The following is a 21584-nucleotide window of genomic DNA, read 5'->3' on the forward strand; positions in this document are numbered from 1 at the left end:
TTGTCATTGATCTGTCACACGACAAGGAAGGTATCCCAAAAAACCAACACCCTAGACTCTTCGTTTTGCTGTCAAAAGGCCAAATCGTTTGTCATGAATTATGTCACACTACAAGGAGTCTTATCGATTCTGACAATACTGTATATTTTGAGCCCAATCTAAGAAATTTGCGAAAGCCAGTTGGGCCAATATCAGGGTTAAAATCTTGTCGTCGGATCCCTGCATGACACTATGAAGTGAAGGACATGTAAATAATGATGGATAATGTATTTATTTACTGAAACTCATTTTCTGACCTCTTTATATTGAATTTGTTGGTACTTTTCTAGGGGGAATTAAGAAGATGAAAAAACCCCCTAAAGTAGGCCTCGCCACTATCCTGGTACTTTGTCTGTGACTGTGACAATTTGATAAGCAGTATTAATTTCTTTAGGTATGACCTTATTGATTGATAAAATTACGTGCCTCCTTCTCTCTCAATATTCATTGCTCTCTTGTAATATTAAGTATTGTGTATTTACTGTCATGGTTAAAGTCTTGTAACACACCCAAAAGGATATTTAAAGGATGAAGATATAATGTGTAATTAAGTGAACATTTCTAAATATATAGAGAGTAGATCCAAATGACCTCGATCAACATAGTATTTTAATACATAATGTACTCAAATTCAAAACAGCCAAACATTGATTTTAAAAGATTCCATCCAAATATTTAATGTTATCACGGGACCCACTGAAGCGTCATAGTATAGGCAGCAGCACTTTATACAAAGCCAAATAAATGCTTGATTAAGTAGATTTGATTATATGTGTCTGAAGTCAATAAGGTTTTAACTTTGGATTCTAGTCCATGAACCCACCATACCTTTTCTGTAGCTCACCATTTTCCCATGCACGCTTTGATACTCCCCCATTCTTGTTGCTGTCCAGTAACCACTCAGGCCTGCCCACACGCCTCATGAACCCTCCATAACGCTTTCGCAACCCACGACCTAACATAGCCTCCAGCATGTCACCTTGTACCTCCCCATCATCAGCACGCCCTAAAAACCCTCTGTACCGCTTTACACTCTCACGATCCTGAATGCCCCCCTCTCTGCTATGCTCAGACACTGTATTAAGGATCTTTAGGATCTCCAGACGTATTTTTTCTTCCTCATCTTGATTTACGGAATTAGCTAACAACCGCTCTGAAAAAGAACTGCGAGACATGAATCCACCGTAACGCTTCATAAAGCCCCCGTATTTCTTGGCCAGCTGGTGTCCTGGTGATGATGCATCCTCGTTATGAGTTGGAATGATGCCAGTTGTCTCAAATTCTTCTTGGACCCCATCAAAAGGAAAATGGCTTGCTTCGTCGCGTATGATGCCCCAGCAGAGGTGGAGCTTGTCACTGTCCAACTCACCATCACACTCAAGTGAGCATGTCTGAGAAAAAAAGAAATCAATGATCAACTCTTGACAATCATATTAAAAAAATGTCTTTGTATTCCACACTCACTGAAATAACTGTTCATGTAATGTATGTATTAGCTATAACATTGTGTCAAAATAAATGAATAACCTTTCGAAAATTAGAAAAACATTGTGCTGTTTAGCAGTTCTGACGTGAGCTTCTCAGACGTGTGGTGGCTGACCAACCATCTTAATCATTGTAGAAATAATTTCATTGGCTGCATTATTAACATTATTATCATTCCATCCATTTCTGAGCCGCTTATTCTCACGAGGCTCATGGGACTGCTGGAGCCAATCCCAGCTGTCATAGGGCAGGAGGCAGGGTACACCCTGAACTGGTTGCCAGCCAAACACAGGGCAGATGGAGACAGACAACAGTCGCACTCACAATCATACCTAGGGGATATTTAGTCTCCAATTCATGCATGTTTTTGAGAGGTGGGAGGAAACCGGAGTGCCTGGAGAAACCCTACGCAGGCACGGAAAGGACATGCAAACACAGGCGGTGCTGGGATTTTAACCCCGGTCCTCAAAACTTTGAGGCCAAACACTACAGCGCCACCGTTCTGCCCTAATATTATCATATTTTTCTCAAGTCATTCCATGTACTGGCTGGCACGGACCTATGGAGGTGGGAATGGGAGCATTATAAATGAATAGTCACTGGGTGGCTTGACGATCCTGTACACACTATTAGGTCACTGGACCTATTGAAATCATCAGCAGTTTTAATCAACTCATTCAGTGTTTAATAAGTGTACCCGGTAAATTCTCCAGTCACACACAGATCACTGAGTTTTCTTCACCATATAGAGACATCTCTAGCAAGACGAGTTCACCACTTTAAATAGGAATGAAAGAAGCTGCTTTGTTTGGATAGGATTCAATTCAGTTCTGACGACACCGACACCAGCACAAATTACCCACTTTTAAATGCTCTGTGGCTATCGCCGTTCATGAAATCACCAAAACCAGTTCTAGCCCGCCTTCTCACAGCCATTGATTTCCATGAGTCATGAAGGGAGAGCCTCTTTTCTCATAGCATGAGGTGGGTACATGTTTTGTGCTCATCTTGGTTGTCCTCAGTTGGAAAATTGTGGCGTGCCCTCTCTGTGTTAGGGATGAGATCCTGCCCCAAGTGGAGGACTTCAGTTATCTTGGGGTCTTGTTCAAGATCGTCAAAGTCAAAAGGCAAAGCTCTCAGTTTAGCAATCGATCTACGTTCCTACCCTCACCTATTGTCACAAGGTGGGGGTCGTGACCAAAAGAACAAAATCCTGTATACAAGCTGTCGAAATGAGGGTGAGAAGCTCTGTCATCCATGAGGGACTGAGTTGAGCCGCTGTTCCTCCGCATTGAGAGGAGCCGGATGAGGTGGCTAGGGCATCTGATTTGGATGCCTCCCATATGCCTCCTGGTGAGGTATTGCTGGCATGTCCCACCAGAAAGAGACCTCAGAGACAACCCAGGACATGCTGGAGAAATTATGTATCCCGGCTGGTCTGGAAATACCTCAGGATCTCCCCGGAAGAGCTGGATGAAGTGGCTCAGGAAAGGGAAGTCGAGCCGCCCCTGCTAAAGCTACTGGCCCTGCTACCTGACCCAGAAAAATGGTAGAAAATGAATGGATACTCTGGGTTATCTCCAGTAATGTCCCATAGACCATTAACATGTACAGTATGTTTGGTTGACTAATTACTTGAAATTGCCTGTATAGTTGTAAAAAAGTGGCTGGTGTTGTACAGTATCTCTGTGATTGCTTTCCAATCTGTCAGAGGAAACAATAGGGCATATCCTATCGATATTGTTCAACCACTGTCGAAACACATATGTCAGTGTTCTTGAAAAGAATCTCACGATGAGTGTTAAACCTAAACAGGCACGTCTATAAACCAGGTCTCCAAGTCATTTCACACAAATTTTCCATTGCACAAATTCACACAAGGTATGACGTTCCATTAAGGCTTTTCTTCATAGTCCGGTGTTGGTGGTATTGATGAATAAGTGAGATCCAAGGCCACCTAAGCTTTTAGATGATACACACCTTTTTCTCCTCTGGTTTCAGACAGTAGGAGATTCTTCTACTATGATTAAAACTGTGCACATTGAGTACTTGTTACATTGGTCATTTTCAAACAGAAGACCTATGAGTACAGTAAACATAATTTGTTGGAAGGATTACATTTGCTTCCAAGTTCATATTTTTTTAAACAGCCAAATTGTATTACAGTATTTGTGTTTGCGCCATCAAGAAGGAGGAATTGGCAACCACCATGCCGTGTCTAGAAATCAAGTTAGAAATCAACCTAACATACGTCAGTAATACTTTTTTTCAAAGATCTTTGGAATTATATAATTAAGGCCAGGGAGGCCACATATCTCAGTGGTTAGAGCATTGGTTTGGTAAACCAGGTGTCATGAGTTTATATCTCACTGAGGCTTCTACTTCCCAAGAGGGGTTGTGTCAGGAAGGGCATCCGGTGTAAAAACTGTGGCAAAAAAATATGAGCGTTCATCCGAGATTTCACACTGTGGCAAACCCTAATGGGACAAGCCCAAAGAAACTTCTATATATTTAAGGCCCCAAAAAAAAAATGTTTTCATTCCAGACTTAGACTAATAAATAAATAAAATTGTTCATGGGTGATTAAAAGGATTGTTTTTATTCAAGTACCTGCTGTGGCCCCACGGTACCGTTTTAATGGAAACTAATTCTTTTCCACTTCATTATGGGATTTTCAATCTTACATGACCCATTCAATCTATCCTTGATTCATTAAGGCCCCCTCCTTGTGCCATTTGCCAAGCCGTGCTGAATTGGCACTTTAATCTAAAAAGAGAAAAGCAGCTACTGTTATATGGGGAACAACTGACATTCTAAAAAAGAAGAAATGGCTTGAAATTGGAGTGGTTACAACACTTAACATATAAGATCAATAAAAGCCTCCACACAGCTCCGATAACCATCACAAATGCAAACATGTAACAATCGAGGAAAGCACTCAGCAAGCTGCATAGTGACACAATTTTCAGTGTTTCCAATGAAAGCGTTTTTCTTCCAAACAAATCAGGACACCTACTGTGGCCTGGCTATTGGGATTACAATATCTTCCAAATCTTCTATGTGTCAGTGGTTTTCACATATTTGAACCATCAGAAATTCCTGTTAGTCTGCACAGAGAATGAATTCTTGCCGAGCTTTCAGTGCCGCTGGCTTATGAAGACAGAATTAATGAACAGGAAAATTGAATTGAGAACATATTGGCACTTCAGGGGTGGGTTGGTGGGCGGTCGGTTTGGGTACACACTCTCCTCTTCGGGCAGTGATGAAAAGTATACAATAAATAGTTATTGTGTGGGGAAGGAAGTGCTAGATTTGAAAAAAAAGATGTCCTTGTAGGGGTTGCCTGGTGAGGAGCTGTAAAGCGTTGGACTCACAGTTCTGAGGACCCGGGTTCAATCCCAGCCCACCTGTGTGGAGTTTGCATGTTCTCCCCGTGCTTGCATAGGTTTTTCCTTCCACATCTCCAAAACACGCAACATTAATAGAAGACTTTAAATTGCCCCAAGGTGTGATTGTGAGTGCGGATGTTTGTCTCCATCTGCCTTGTGATTGGCTGGAAACCAGTTCAGGGTGTATCTTGCTTTCTGCCTGTTGTCAAGGACAAGCTGCTAAGAAAATGGATGGATGGATTTCCTTTTGTACTTTTTCCACTTCATAATATTGACTGAAAAAGTCCTTTGAAATCATTTAACTTGAAGATCTACATTGGTTGCTCATGATTAAAATGTTAAACTAACATGTTTGGAGAAGATTACATCCGTTTCCCACATTTGTTTGTCATTGAAATGGTACCGTTTCTTTCCAAAATCAAAAGACATAAAATCATAATTATCAAAGGGCGATATTTCACATTTCACATCTAGCATTACTGCACCTTTGCTCTTCAAAAATTGGCACGTGTGTTTATGACCTGCATGAAAGAAAAAAAAATAAAGATGAAATAACCTTTTTTAAAAATAATTATTTCTATATGCCCTGCTGTAATTTCCATCCATTTTTTGAGGCGCTTATCCTCATGAGGGTTGGGGAGTGCTGGAGCCTATCCCAGCTGTCAACGGGAAGGAGGCAGGGTACACCCTGAACTGGTTGCCATCCAATTGCAGGGCACATATGACAGACAACAGTCACAGTCACGATCACACCTAGGGGCAATTTAGTCTCCAATTGTTTTTGGGATACGGGAAGAAACCACAGTGCCTGGAAAAAACCCATGCAGGCACGGGGAGAACATGCATACTCCACAAAGGTGGGCCGGGATTTAAAGCCCGGTCCTGAGAACTGTGTGGCCAACGCTTTATAGGCGCGCCACCATGCTGCCCACTGCTGTCATAGCTTAACTTAATTTATTGGTTTATTGAGTGGCTGAATACATGCAGTCATCTATTTTTTTCTTTGGTTATCAGGTTTTATGGTGTATAAATGAACATTTGTGTCCTTTGAAATAAATTCAATGAGTGATTCATTAATTCATTAAGAAAGAAAAGTCGAATAACTTTACCAAAGTAGGGAAACCAGAGTGTTGTACAAGCAAATGGTAGACACAGAGAGTGCAATCCTTTCCACAGTCGGTTCCAACTACCAGCGACACACATGCTCCCAGGAGCAACATCCAAACCCTGCTGCGGTCTGCACGGAAACCCATGGCCTGACAGGGGAAAACAATGCAGAAGATACAACACACACAAACACACACAAATATATATCAAAGTGGAAAAAAAAAATCACTCATTAGCTGTTTTCATGTAATGTCAATTCTTTGCTGTTTTTATATAAATAATCAATATAGATAAGACTATTACCTGTATTATTTGTTAAGCGTAGAAAACTCTTACCTTTTGACTATAATAAAGTTATAAAGTCGTTCTGAGCAATTCCTCCTCCACGCGTATCCACGAGGTTACCGACCGACGAAGCCGGTGCGTACAATTTATGAACAAGGGTGAACAGAGAAGCGCGCAGGCAGTCACCTTTCAGCCAATCAGCAAACACTTGGGAGAGAATAATGCATGCTGCTTAATATTCCATTGATTTGATTAACGTGCATTTGCTACCACTGTCACTCAAATCACCACGTCGAAGTGGAGCTGTTTATGTCCCACTCTTAATCCCTTTCCGGCAGAGGAGGAGGGATATTAATAAGACCGACAGATTTTTCATATTATTGCTCGGCAACAGATAACGGCGAAGGACTATACTTCATGTGTCAAAGTCAAAATCTGTTAAATTGGTTCATAATGTATGTCGGTATCAGTTTCTCCTGAATGATGACAATAAAATCATCGTCCTCATCTTGCCTTTACCACTATTCTTGTTTATTTATAGTTAGGATATCTAGTTAAATGTATGTGCTGTCAAATGGGATCAGAGATTCCTTTTATTATCCTTAATGTGCTGATTCACATCATTGTCGAGGAACCCAAGGCAATACAACTTGTGACAACCAAACAAACCATATATGTTCACTGAAAAAAATATAAAAAAATGTTATCATGATTATAATGTGATGAACTTTGCCAGTTTCTGCTCTTTTTGAAAATAAAATCATGTTTCAATTAAGTTGTCAAATTACTTTTTTTTCATTGTTCCTTTCCTGTCTTTGTATTTTTAATTGTTTTTCAGAGACAAAATGGCATTTCCAAATTAGAGCCATTTGAGGTTTCCGTGTAAAAACAACTAGCAGCCTTCCATAATAGGTATGTGGGAGATGATGCAAGCAGCTCCTCATAGTAGTGAGCACAAAGATGGCATGATGTATTGATGTCACTTTCGTTCTACCACCCACCCCATGTGGCAAAACAAGCTCATGAATCCTCGCAATGGCAGTCCTCATATTAAAGACATCTGCACAATGGAAAATAAATCACCCAATTACCAACAAAGTTGCCTGACAAAGTTGGATGACTAATTAACATTAGTAACTGAATTGAGTTAATTAACTATATGAAGCCAAAGTCAGTTCCCTTTTTGGGTGACAATCAACGTTGGGTTACACCATGGACTCATCAGTCACTCACAGGGAAAATTTACGTTAAAAATAATCACATCTCAATCTTCACACCACAAGAGATGAGACTTAAAGATTTATACCTCACTTTGACTGTTCTTTTCAGCCTTTTCTGAAAATAAATCAGTTTAACACGAGCCACCTCTGGAAAAGCCTTTATCTTTGTTATATTTTTTACCTGTAAATTTACTCTTCTTACCACTGCCCTTTTCACTACATTCTTAGTAACCCATCAATCAATGTTTCCACCCATTTTCTACAGTTTTTATCGTCACCAAGGTCGCAGGTATGCTGAATTCTATCAAAGCGAATTACTGACTGAAGGTGGGGTAGACACTGAACTAGTCGACAACCAATCTCAGGGCACATATAAATAAACAACCATTAGCACCTTCATATCTACGGAGAATTTAGAGTCTTCAATCAACCTACCATGCATGTTTTTCGGTCGTGGGAGGAAACTGTAGTACACGGAGAGAAATTGGACTGGAACCCCCTTGGACCATGATGTTCGCAGATGATATTGTGATCTGCAGTGAAAAGCAGGGAGCAGGCAGAGATAGAATTAGAAAAATGGAGGTACGGACTGGAAAGGAGAGGAATAAAGATTAGCTGAAGTAAAACAGAAAATATATGCGTGAATGAGAGGGGCGGAGGGGGAAGAGTGAAGCTCCAGGGAGAAGAGCTAGCGAGGGTGGATAACTTCAAATACCTGGGATCAACAATACAGAGCAATGGTGAGTGTGTTAAGGAAGTGAAGAAACGGGCAAAAGCGGCATGGAGCAGTTGGCAGAAGTTGTCTGGTGTCCTATGTGACAGAAGAGTCTCCACTGGGATGAAAGGCTAAATTTATAAAACAGTGGCGATGTACGGATTAGTGAGGGTGGTTCTGAAGAAACAACAGGAAGCAGAACTTGAAGGTAACAGAAATGAAAATGTTGAAGTTCTCGCTCGGAGTGAGCAGGTTAGATAGGATTAGAAATGAGCTCATTAGAGGGACAGCCAAAGTTGGATGTTTTGGAGACAAGGTTAGAGATAGCAGTTTTAGATGGTTTGGACATGTTCAGAGGTGGACAACTACACTAGAATAGTTTCGTAACAGCAGATGAGGTGGAGACACCTGACAGTTTAAGTTGTAGCCGAGATAGTTGTCCTGTGAAAATCAGCCCCAAGCAGCTCCCTAACTGTGGCAAGGTTGTTCAGATGCAGAACAGATTCACTCCTTGAGCTAATCTGATTTCTACTCAGTCAACTGGCTCCCAAACATTAGTCATTGGTGAATCCATCACTTACAGTGAAGAAAATAAGTATTTGAACACCCTGCTATCTTGCAAGTTCTCCCATTTAAAAATCATGGAGGGGTCTTAAATTTTCATCGTAGGTGCATGTCCACTGTGAGAGAGATAATCTAAAAAGAAAAATCCAGAAATCACCATGTATGATTTTTTTAATGATTTATTTGTGTGATACAGTTGCAAATAAGTATTTGAACACCTGTCTATCAGCTAGGATTATGACCCTCAAAGACCTATTAGTCCACCTCCACTCCATGTATTATCCTGAATCAGAGGCACCTGTGTGAGGTCGTTAGCTGCATAAAGACACCTGTCTACCCCATACAATCAGTAAGACTCAAACTTGTAACATGGCCAAGACCAAAGACCTGTCCAAAGACACCAGAGACAAAATTGTACAACTCCAAACGGTTGGAAAGGGCTACGGAGAAATTGCCAAGCACATTGGTGAAAAAAGGTCCACTGTTGGAGCGATCATTAGAAAATGGAAGAAGCTAAACATGATGGTCAATATCAAACGGAGTGGAGATCCATGCAAGATATCACTTCATGGGGTCTCAATGATCCAAAGAAAGGTGAAGAATCAGCCCAGGGCCCAAACTTAGTCAATGACCTGAAAAGAGCTGGGACCACAGTTTCCATGGTGACTGTTGGTAATACACTAGGACGTCAAGGTTTGAAATCATGCATAGCACGGAAGGTTCTCCTGCTTAAACCAGCACATATCAAGGGCTGTCTTAAGTTTGCCTATGACCATTTGGATGATGCGGAGGAGTCATGCGAGAAAGTTTTTCTGCTCAGATTAGACCAAAATTGAAGTTTTTGGTCATAATTCCACTAACCGTATTTGGAGGAAGACGAATAATGAGTTTCTTCCCAAGAACACCATGCCTATTGTGAAACATGGGGGTGGTAGCAACATGCTTTGGGGTGTTTTTCTGCACATGGGACAGGACAACTCAACTGTATTAGGGAGAGGATACCGCGGCCATGTATTGTCAGATTTTGGGGAACAACCTCTTTCACTCAGTCAGAGCATTGATGATGGGTTGTGGTTGGGTCTTTCAACATGACAATGACCTGAAGCACACAGCCAGGAAAACCAAAGTTCTGGCATGGCCTAGCCAGTCTCCAGACCTAAACCCAATAGACAATCTATGGAGGGAGCTGAAACTCTGTGTTTCTCAGCATCAGCCCAGAAACCTGTTTGATTAGGAGAAGATCTGTGTGGAGGAGTAAAAAAAAAAGCTAAAAGGAATTGTGGGAGAGCAACGCTGATTTCTCTGTAAAAAAAAAAAAAATCCAGAAAAATGGCTCTTTTACAGCACAAGTCTTTGGAATGTTCCCTGTCAGAACTGGATCTATTTGCCGTCCATGACACAACTCTTGATAGATCAAAGAGAATGTATCAAAATCTCACCTAAAGCTTCCCTCACTGAAGGAGGTCCTCTTGAGATTTTTTTTCCCCAAGGACGAATTTAAATAGTTGGATCTCTGTGATACTCAGCTTTGTCTGCAATTAAAAGTAACAAACAGTGAACCAATTTAGGGCCAAATGACTGTGAATATAATTACTTATCTCATCAACAGAATCTTCTCTGAAGTAGATGTGACTAAAGGTGACAGGTTGATCTTGTAGTAAAGCACGACACATCCTTACAGAGCGATGATAGAAATTTGGTGAAACTATTCGTCAGGCTCTGAAAAAAGTAAATTCTCAGACGGCATGTTTTTTAAAGATACAGCCAGAAGAATGGACTCATTGGAGCTTGCAGGGGAAGATGTTAATAAAGGACTGTTTCGTTGATTATTTCATGGTTCCACCATCTTCCATGCAATAGGGCAGGCCTACGTGATCTTAGCACTTGTCAATCATAATGCATTTGTTGGTCGGAAATATCTACACCCTTTAATTTTCGCTCATAATTCCTTATATTTAGCTCTACTTGTGGCATGGTGGTGTAGCTGTAAAGCGTTGGCCTCACAGTACAGAGAACCAGGGTTTAATCCCGGCCCCACCTATGTGGAGTTTGCATGTTCTTGCCGTGCCTGTGTGGGTTTTCTCCAGGCATGCTGGTTTCCTCCCACATCCCCAAAATATGCAACATTAATCGGACACTGAATTGCCCCTAAGTGTGATTGTGAGTGCAACTGGTGTTTTGTCTCCATGTGCCCTGCGATTGACCAGCAACCACTTCAGAGTGTACCCTACCTCTTGTCCGATGACAGCGAGGATAGGTTCCAGCATTCCCGCGACCCTTGTGAGGATAAACGGCTACGAAAACCAATGGATATTTAGCTCTATGCCAAGAGGGTCAACAAATTCTAGCCAAAGTGTTGCAGCCTTAATTTAACATTGTGGCAATGCTGTACACGAGTTTCATAACCTTTTTACAGCTACAGGTCGATATCAGCAAGATCAGCCTCTTTGTATCAATCGTGCAGTTATTGCAGTTGGGGTTCTCTTCCTTGGCCCTTTCTTTTTCTATGATGTAGCCAAATGCTCGGGTGTATCATCATTCAGTAGCCAAATGCTCGGGTGTATCATTCAGATGGGCTTCAATTCCATCAATGTCAATGTCATCCATGACATGCCTGGAGGTAAGAAATAGATGTATTAGGAATGTTCAGGTCATTGACGATCTGTTGGAACTCAAACCTCTAGGGTAGCGGGCCAATTTAAAAAGCTCCTTGGTGGCAGGGCCCCGGGCGTGGATGAGATTCGCCCAGAGTTCCTAAAGGCTCTGGATGTTGTTGGACTGTCCTGGTTGACACGCCTTTGCAACATTGTGTGGACATCGGGCACTGTGCCTATGGAATGGCAGACTGGGGTGGATGTCCCCCTTTTTAGGAAGGGGGACTGGAGGGTATGTTCCAACTATAGGGGGATCGCACTCCTCAGCCTGCCTGGTAAGGTCTATTCAGGGATGCTGTAGAGGAGGGTCCACCAGGAAGTCAAATCTTGGATTCAGGAAGAGCAATGTGGTTTTGGTCCTGGCTGTGGAACAGTGGACCCGCTCTACACCCTTGGCAGGATCAGTTGTCTAAACTGATGACGTGCCTGCAGGTAAGAAATAGATGGAGGTAAGAAATAGATGTATTAGGAATGTTCAGGTCATTGACAATCTGTAGGAACTCATTCAAACCTCATGGGGAGTGGGCCAATTTATTTTTTTTAATGAGCAGCAGGTAGATGTTTGGGTAAACTGGGTGTGTCTTGACTGTCTCAGTCGCACACTCACACAACTTTGCCTAAAATGTTTCTGCTCGACTTTCGCAGCATTTTTTTTTTCTTTAAGATAAATCCAGCAGGTTATACAAGGCCAGAGCAATTTCTGACCCTCACTCCTTCACCCAACCGACAGTAGAACCACCATGGGGGGAAAGGATGAAAGCAGAAGAGGGGCCAGAGCGGAGATATCCCAGCTGGAAGCTTGCTCGCACGAGCCAGCTCTCCCATACATCATCCTGGCCAACGTATGCTTGCTGGACAACAAGAAGGACTTTATGTGTTTACTCTGCACATCAGTAAAAAGTGTGATTGACACGTGTTGTTGCTTTCTCTGGACAGTGTGTAGAGGACTCTCAGAAGGATTAATGTATGGAAGGCCTCTCGGGTGGATGAGATTTGTGGCTACGTCCTGAGTGACTGTGGGGATGAGCGCACAGATCTCTCCCTCCTGTTACAATTATTTACCGTGTAGTTGCACTCACTCTTATCGTTATGAAGTGCTTCAAGTGGCTAATTATGGTGCACATCAAATCCTCCCCCGCAACTCTCCCCCATCGCTGGACCCCTACCAGTTTGCACATCAATTCCACTGCTCCACAGATGATACTATCTCCACTGCCCTCCACTCATTCAACACCATCATTCCACAAAAGCTCATCCTCAAACTCAACCGACTGGGACTCAACAGCTCCCTGTGCAACTGGCTGCTGGACTTCCTGATGGGGAGACCCCATGCAGGTCGGGTTGGCAGCAACACCTCCAACACCATCATGCTGAACACAGGGGACCCTCAAGGATGGGTGCTGAGCCCCCTCCTCATCACTCTGCTGACCCACGACTGCACACTCATATCTAACTCTAATCCCTTCATCAAGTTTGCAGACGTGGCAGGCGTCATCAAAAGCAATGATGAGACAACCTACAGGAGAGAGGGGAGCCACTTGGCGATGTGTTGCATGGACAACATTCTCCACCTGAAAGTGGAGAAGACTAAGAAGATCATAGTGGACTTCAGGAGTGGGCACACCCAGCATCCCCACTAACCATCAGTGGTGCTGCATTAGAGTGGGTGAGCAGCTCCAAATTTCTGGGTGTACACATCATGGACTAGTAGCACCACAGCACTGGCTAAAAAGGCTCAATAGCAACTATACTTCCTGCGGAAAAACTGGAAAGAGTACTCTTTCCCATCACCATCTCCTTTTTCAGAGGGACGATCAAGAGCATCCAGTACAGCAACATCACTGCGCGGTAAGGCACCTGCACCGCCTCCTGTTGCAAGATCCTGCACCACGTCGTGAAAGCAGCTGAGGAGATCATCGCTATGTCTCTCCCCTGTCCTTGTGGACATTTACATTACCTGTCACATTACCCAAGGCCACCAGCATCTCTGATGACCCCAGTCACCCAACACACTGCCTCTTCAAATTGTTGACATCAGCGAGGAGACTACAGAGTCTTCAGGCCAAAACCAGCAGGCTCAAAAAGGTTTTGTCCACAAGGCAGTCAGGATACTCAACTCGCTGTCTGCTTTGTACCCACGATTATTATCCCTGCCTGACACCTGGCCACCAATGAGTCTAGATCAGAAATTAAGCACTTTAAGCTTCGTATTTGCCTGGCCCTTACAGCACTGTGGACATTACCCACTGATTGCAGCTCTTGTTAAATTTGTCATATTGACCATATAGGTTAAATTATCTATAGTATCAGGAACAATGTACATATTTTAGACAGACCAGTTGATTCATATTATGCAGCTGTAAAGTGTTGGCTTCACAGTTTGGAGGACCTGGTTCAAGCCCAGCCCCGCTGTGTGGCGTTTACATGCTCTGCCCGTGCCTGCGTGAGTTTTCTCCAGGCACTCCAGTTTCGTCCCACATCCCAAAAGCATGCAACATTAGTTGGACACTCTAAATTGAACCTCGGTGTGATTGTGAGTGCGACTGTTACCCTGCAATTGGCTGGCAACCAGTTCAGGGTGTACCTTGCCTCCTGCCCGATGACAGCTGGGATAGGCTCCAGCATTCCCACCACCCGTGTGAGGATAAGCAGCTAAGGAAATGGATGGATGGATATTTTTAACTCTTTGGTCTACTATAACACCACAGGTCTGACAGAAATGCTGTTTCAGGTATGTTGTATGTCATGTATGTTTAACAAATCTGACATTAAAGTAAAAAAATCAGTAGTATGCGAGCCTTCTACAGGTCACCCTATAAATATAAATTTGTGATGTTTGGTCCTGCTTTTTCCACCATCATTCAATTTTCTCAAAACATATTTAGTATCTTTGCCAAGGGCAGGGAATAGTTTGGACAATGTTGTGCCGTGTATCTTGTATTGTCTTTCGTTGAAAGATTTGTATATTTCATAATATAAATAAGTTTGTTAAAAATATGTATGTATATTTCATGATGCGGTGCGTTAATATGTTTTAAAAGAAAAAGCGTCAGAATGACACCTCTTGATCTGTGAGGATCATTCGTGTCTATGCGGAGTGACTGCTCTAACCCTAACCCTAACCCTGGTGGCAGGACAATGTCATTGCGTTGGTTGTACTGTTGAAAATTGAAGAACTTGATTTCATATATCCGGTAAAACATTAATTTGAAAATTGTTTCTGTTTTGTTCAAGTTCAATCTAAAATTGTTTCTGTTTTGTTCAAGTTCAATCTGCTTCAAATTGTCTCTTTGCACTGCCCTTCCCCAAAGTGTGTTCAGACATATGTTTGCCTCCTTCACGGGCTGACTTTAATTTTCGATGGCTCCAATAGAATACCTTGATGAATCAAATAAGTCATTAATGTATTTGTCCCTGCCCTCCTGGTCTGCGACATGAGGGGGGTAGCCTGATGCTTCCTATTTCTCTTGAAGAAATTTGGTCACATATCTAAAGATATCCCATGCGAGTAAACCTCTCCAAGAGACTGGATTGTATGCAGCCATACAGCGTAGAACAGACTCCAGATTAGGATTCACCTGCTCCATCTGACTGTTGGATTGTTGATATTATCCAGTGGACAAACTTGCTACTGCACCCACACCCTTACAGAACATTTTCCATACATCATTGGTCTGAAACAACTTAAATGGGGATGCCGTGCCACTTGAACACATGAACTACTAGGAAGATTCAAAAGCAGAGGATAACTTGGGAAGGGGTATTTAATGGACACATGGAGAAATGATCAATGATGGTAAGATTGATAGGATTACCTCCAGAGGGGAGTAAGGGAATAAAATTCAAGGAAATGTGGAATCATGGGCGGCCTCTTTTAACATTGGGCCACCAAAAGCGCTGCTCAACAACTGACTTGAGTCTTAGATATGCCCGGCTGTCACACTGTCTTGTTCGTATGTGTCCAATGAATAACCCTGCCCCTTAAGGGCGGGACCATGTAAAGCCTGCCCTCGAGGCATTCCATTGGGCAGTGAGTATCTTTCAATGTGTCTTTGACTAAGGTTTCAACTTCCCAGATGAACATATAGAGAAAACAAGATTGTGGTTGGATAGTGTCTCGGGTGCATTTCTTTTCCCCACAGTGAATTTGTGTGATGGCATTGGGTTTAGTGTTCTTAGAACCCAGGCGGTATGAGAGTACAAAGTTAAACCGGGAAAAGAATAATGTTCACCTGGCCTGCGTCGGATTACGTCCCTTAGCTGTCTTGAGGTACTCCAAGTTTTTATGATCCATCCAAACTATGAATGGAACCTGAGCACTTTCCAGCCAATGCCTCCACTCCGCCAACACCACCCTGGCGGTAAGTCATTCTCAGTCCCTGATATCATAATTTCTCTGCAGAGGTGAGCTTTTTTGGAAAGAAAGGCGTGAGGATGTAACTTGACATCTTTGGGGCACCTCTGAGATATCATCGCGCCTATAACAGCATCAGATGCCTCTACCTCCACGACGAACTGGAGTTTAGGGTCTGGAAGGATGAGAATGGGGCAGAGGTAAAGGCCAATTGGTGTTTTCTGAATGCTCCCCACAAATGGTCGGTCTGGTGAGGTGAGCTCATGCAACGGCCTAGCTCACACTTCGCAACCTTAACGTACAGGTCATTCTGCAGCAGCCACTGCAGCATTGAAGGGACGTGGACAAAACAGTATGTGTTGTTTTGTCAGGTGAGAAAATTAAAATGTCATCTTAGTACACAAAGACATACAAGTTGAGCATGTCACGAAGGACATCATTTAAAAGTTTTGAAACACTGCAGGACCATTGGTTAAGCCAAATGGCATGACTAAATACTCATAGTCTCCTGTGGATGTGTTGAAGGCAAGTTTTCCATTCATCCCTGATCCTTACGCGATGGTAAGTGCTCCTGAAGTCCAACTTTGTGAATATTTTTTACCCTTCCAGGAGCTTGAATGCAGTGGGCATGGGAGGCAGGGGTACCTGTTTTTCACCATAATGTCATTGAGGCCCTGGTAATCAAAAGGCGTTCAGTGCTGTGAGTGAAAATAGACTCCCGGTGGTTTGGTGCCCAACAACAAGTCAATGGTGCAGTTGTGCGGCTTTTGCAGTTGAAGAGTCTTAGCTTTGGATTCAAAGAACACGTCCCTTACGTCATGGTAACAGGCGGGTACAAGGGACAAATCAGAGGTCACCCGGGGGGTTAGTGGCAGTTGTTTAGGAGTACTCCCCTTGACATCAAATGGTGGCATGAAACAGGTCTGGCCGCAACTACTGCCCCATGACAACAATTTCTGCAGACCAGTTAATATGGGGTAATGAAACTTAAGCCATGGGTTCCCCAAAACAAGGTTATGATTCATGGCATCAAAAATATGAAAGCTAATTCGCTAAATGTGAGAGTCTGGGAATTACATGGTGAGTGTTAGGATGTAGTGGTGATTTTGCCCCAAAAACTGCTATCGGTGGTGAAGGCTGTCTGACTTCAAAAGTTATTAAACGCATGCACTGACAAGGAGTGAATTTAATAAATTAGCATCAGACCCAGAGTCAAGGAGTACAGTCATGTGGATTTTACTTGAGGGTGAGCTTGTGCAAAATATCTTTGGATAGTTTTAAGACTCACCATTCTGTTGCTCCTGTGAGAGGTACCCACAGCTTTTGGCATGACAGTTATCAACAACATGCCCCAACTGGCCACAGTAGATGCACCATCCCTACTTCAGCCACCACTGATCTTATATTATACTCATACAGGCCCAAGCGGGTTGTAAAGGCTGTGTATCACCCGTCAGACTCATGGAGGGGGGATGTTGTAGAACCCTAATATGAGATCCATGGTACTGAAAAAAGGCATTTCCACCAAGGGTAGCGAGGCAGTCAGCCACATCCCTAGCTTTGCCCGACAGTCTCGAAATGATCAGATCGAACATTTCAGAGCGAGTGCTGCATTTTACCCTATTCAGATAACATTTCATCATGTCTACCCATTCATGAACAGGGATGTTCATGCATGATCGCCTCTGAAAAACTTTCGGGAATTATTGTCAGACTGTACAACAACCTTTAGCTGTGACAAATTACCATCACTGGATGACTGACCACTTCGAGACTGAGGTTGAACTGAACTAGACCAAAAGAGCTAAGATTGGCCGAAATGCTCTCACCTCTCTGCTTGGCCAAGTCAATGATCATGATTCCAAGGGCTTCAAAAGAGATGACTTGTTCGTGCTTAGGGGTTGAACTAGCATGGGGAGGCAATGGAGAATCAACAACAGACTGATCAATTGTATTGTTTAAAAGACAAGCGAGCTGCTGGCCCCTGCCTATCCTAAAGGTGACATCACGCCCACTACCAGCCCCTGTGTGATAACTATCTCTCACTGACATGATAATGGCTGGAAAATACAAGGAGAGGAAGAGAAAAAAAATTGAACCTTAGGACACAAAAAATAATTAAAATAAAGCTTGAACAGTTTAACTTGAACAGTCTATAAACAGACTTATACACATTATGATTATTACCTCCCCTCTCCCATATATAGTTACCGTCTTTCTGTTCATTTTCAACTCTATTTAAACAAAGCTATTATTTTGAAAGCACGCGACCTTCACTGCCAGCGAGAACGTGCGTAGGTCTTTGGCGCTGCGCATGTGCGCGCCACAGGATCTGATGAAAAAGGTTTTGGCTAGCCAGCAATAACTGTCCCCTGGGAGACCAAATGGATGTTGGTCGGGGATGCAACGGGTCAAACCCCACTAAGTGTGAGTGATGGATTTCTGCGTTGTGTAGTTTTAAAGACTACCTCATGACACAAGATTCATCTTGGAGGCAATCTTCATTTATTTGACACAGCTGCCATGAACAAAGCAAAACAAACACTTTGTAGTATATGTAGCATCAAGCTAGGAACCCAAACATACATCACCAAAAAGAGATACCCGACATATGAACAAACGTACCTGCCATGAACAAGGCGAAACAAACACTTTGTAGTATATGTAGCATCAAGCTAGGACATGGACAAGGGAAACAAATTATCCTATACAAACTACAAAATGCGAATACCCCTCAAACACGGAATAGCTTCCCAAAACATAAATTGTCAAAAAGAGGAAGGGTGAAGACTGTCATGGTACTTATTACGGTAGGGTGGGTCCCCTCTAAGTATATGTGGGGGTGCAAGGGTACTTAATTGCAACACTCCTTCTTCTTTTCCTTTCGGCTTGTCCCGTTAGGGGGTGCCACAGCGTGTCATCTTTTGCCAACTTAGCCTATCTCCTGCATCTTCCTCTCTAACCCCAACTTCCCTCATGTCTTCCCTCACCACATCCATAAACCTTCTCTTTGGTCTTCCTCTCGCTCTTTTGCCTGGGAGCTCCATCCTCAGCATCCTTCTACCAATATACTCACTCTCTCGCCTCTGAACATGTCCAAACCATCGAAGTCTGCTCTCTCAAATCTTGTCTCCCAAAAATCCAACTTTGGCTGTCCCTCTAATGAGCTCATTTCTAATCCTAACCCAACCTGGTCACTCCGAGCGAGAACCTCAACATCTTCATTTCTGCCACCTCCAGTTCTGCTTCCTGTTGTTTCTTCAGCGCCACCGTCTCTAATCCGTACATCATGGCCGGCCTCACCACTGTTTTGTAAACTTTGCCCTTCATCCTAGCAGAGACTCTTCTGTCACATCACACACCAGACACCTTTCGCCAGCTGTTCCAACCTGCTTGGACCCGCTTCTTCACTTCCTTACCACACTCACTATTGCTCTGGATTGTTGACCCTAAATATTTGAAGTCGTCCACCCTCGCTATCTCTGCTCCGTGTTGCCTCACTCTTCCCCATTCACTTTTCTCATTCACGCACATATATTCTGTTTTACTTCGGCTAATCTTCATTCCTCTCCTTTCCAGTGCATGTCTCCATCTTTCCAATTGTTCCTCTGCATGCTCCCTGCTTTCACTGCATATCACAATATCTTCTGCGAAAATCTCATCTGTCAGCCTATCCATGACCACTGCAAACAGGAAGGGGCTCAGAGCTGATCCCTGATGCAGTCCCACCTCCACCTTAAATTCCTCTGTCACACCTAAGGCACACCTCACCATTGTCCTGCTGCCATCATACATGTCCTGTACTATTCTAACACATCTCTGCCACACCAGACTTACGCATGCAGTACCACAGTTCCTCTCTTGGTACTCTGTCATAGGCTTTCTCTAGATCCACAAAGACACAATGTAGCTCCTTCTGACCTCCTCTGTACTTTTCCACTAGCATCCTCAAGGCAAATAATGCATCTGTGGTACTCTTTCTACGCATGAAACCATACTGTTGCTCGCAGATACTTACTTCTGTCCTGAGTCTAGCCTCCACTACTCTTTCCCATAACTTCATTATGTGGCTCATCAACTTTATTCCTCTATAGTTCCCACATCCCCTTTGTTCTTAAAAATGGGAACTAGAACACTTTTCCTCCATTCTTCAGGCATCTTTTTGCCCGCTAGTATTCTGTTGAATAAGTTGGTCAAAACCTCCACAGCCATCTCTCCAAATTGCTTCCATACCTCTACCGGTATGTCATCAGGACCAACTGCCTTTCCATTTTTCATCCTTTGTAGTGCCTTTCTGACTTCCCCCTTAGTAACCCTTGCCTCTTCAACACTTCCTTCTCTCTCATTTTCTTCATTCATCAACTTCTCAAAGTATTCTTTCCATCTATTTAGCACAGTACTGGCACCAGTCAACACATTTCCATCTCTATCCTTAATCACCCTTACCTGCTGCACATCCTTCCCATCTTTATCCCTCTGTCTGGCCAACCTGGAGAGATCCTTTTCTCCTTCTTTCGTGTCCAACCTTGTGTACATGTCTTCAGATGCCTCTTGTTTAGCCTTTGCCACCTCTACCTTTGCCCTACGTCGCATGTCGATGTACTCCTTTTACCTCTCCTCAGTCCTCTCAGTATCCCACTTCTTCTTCGCTAATCTCTTTCCTTGAATGAGTTCCTGTATTTTGGGGTTCCACCACCAAGTCTCCTTCTCCCCTTTCCTACCAAAAGACACACCAAGTACTCTCCTGCTTGTCTCTCTGATTACCTTGGCTGTCGTTGTCCAGTCTTCCGGGAGCTTCTGCGGTCCATTGAGAGCCTGTCTGACCTCTTTCCGAAAGGCCGCACAACATTCTTCCTTTCTCAGCTTCCACCACATGGTTCTCTGCTCTACCTTTGTCTTCTTAATCTTCCTACCCACCACCAGAGTCATCCTACACACTACCATCCTATGCTGTCGAGCTACACTCTCCCCTACCACTACTTTACAGTCAGTAACCTCCTTCAGATTATATCATCTGCACAAAATATAATCCACCTGCGTGCTTCTACCTCAGCTCTTGTAGGTCACTTTATGTTCCTGCCTCGTCTGGAAATAAGTGTTCACTACAGCCATCTCCATACTTTTTGCAAAGTCCACCACCATCTGTCCCTCAAAGTTCCTTTCCTGGATGCCGTACTTACCCATCACTTCTTCATCGCTCCTGTTTCCTTTACCAATATGTCCATTACAATCTGCACCAATCACAACTCTCTCGCTGTCTGGGATGCTCAGAACTACTTCATCTAGTTCCTTCCAGAATTTCTCTTTCAAGTCTAGGTCACATCCTACCTGTGGGGCATAGCCGCTAACCACATTATACATAACACCCTCAATTTCAAATTTTAGTCTCATCACTCGATCCGATACTCTTTTCACCTCCAAGACATTCTTAGGCAGCTCTTCCTTTAAAATAACCCCTACTCCATTTCTCTTCCCATCTACTCCGTGGTAGAATAATTTAAACCCTGCTCCTAAACTTCTAGCCTTACTACTTTTCCACCTGCTCTCTTGGATGCACAGAATATCAATTTTTCTCCTTATCATCATGTCAACCAACTCCTGCGCTTTTCCCGTCATAGTCCCAACATTCAAAGTCCCTACACTCAGTTGTATGCTCTGTGCATTCCTGTTATTCTTCTGACCATGGATACGGTTTCCTCCTCTTCTTTGTCTTCGACCCACAGTACCTGAATTTCCACCGACGCCCTGCAGGTTAGCAGTGCCGTGGGCGGT

General features: G+C 43.3%; 1 protein-coding gene across 2 annotated transcripts in view; it reads right to left on the reverse strand.

Annotated features, from left to right (window-relative positions):
* Positions 1 to 466: 466 nt before the first annotated feature.
* penka (proenkephalin a) overlaps positions 467 to 21584 on the reverse strand; it is a 71418-nt gene continuing 50300 nt past the window's right edge. Inside the window, exons 1-3 of one of the 2 annotated variants that reach the window (XM_061839668.1) lie at positions 6357 to 6410; positions 6023 to 6169; positions 467 to 1430 (exon numbers count right to left, since the gene is read on the reverse strand). In XM_061839668.1, the coding sequence (XP_061695652.1) occupies positions 846 to 1430; positions 6023 to 6166 (729 nt within the window). In that variant the 5' untranslated portion in view covers positions 6167 to 6169; positions 6357 to 6410 and the 3' untranslated portion in view covers positions 467 to 845. Of the gene's footprint in view, positions 1431 to 6022; positions 6170 to 6356; positions 6411 to 21584 lie in introns of those variants that run through there. The other variant, XM_061839669.1, reaches the window with a different exon arrangement.

The sequence above is a fragment of the Syngnathoides biaculeatus genome, chromosome 13, assembly GCF_019802595.1.
Source record: "Syngnathoides biaculeatus isolate LvHL_M chromosome 13, ASM1980259v1, whole genome shotgun sequence".
Lineage (NCBI taxonomy): Eukaryota > Metazoa > Chordata > Actinopteri > Syngnathiformes > Syngnathidae > Syngnathoides > Syngnathoides biaculeatus.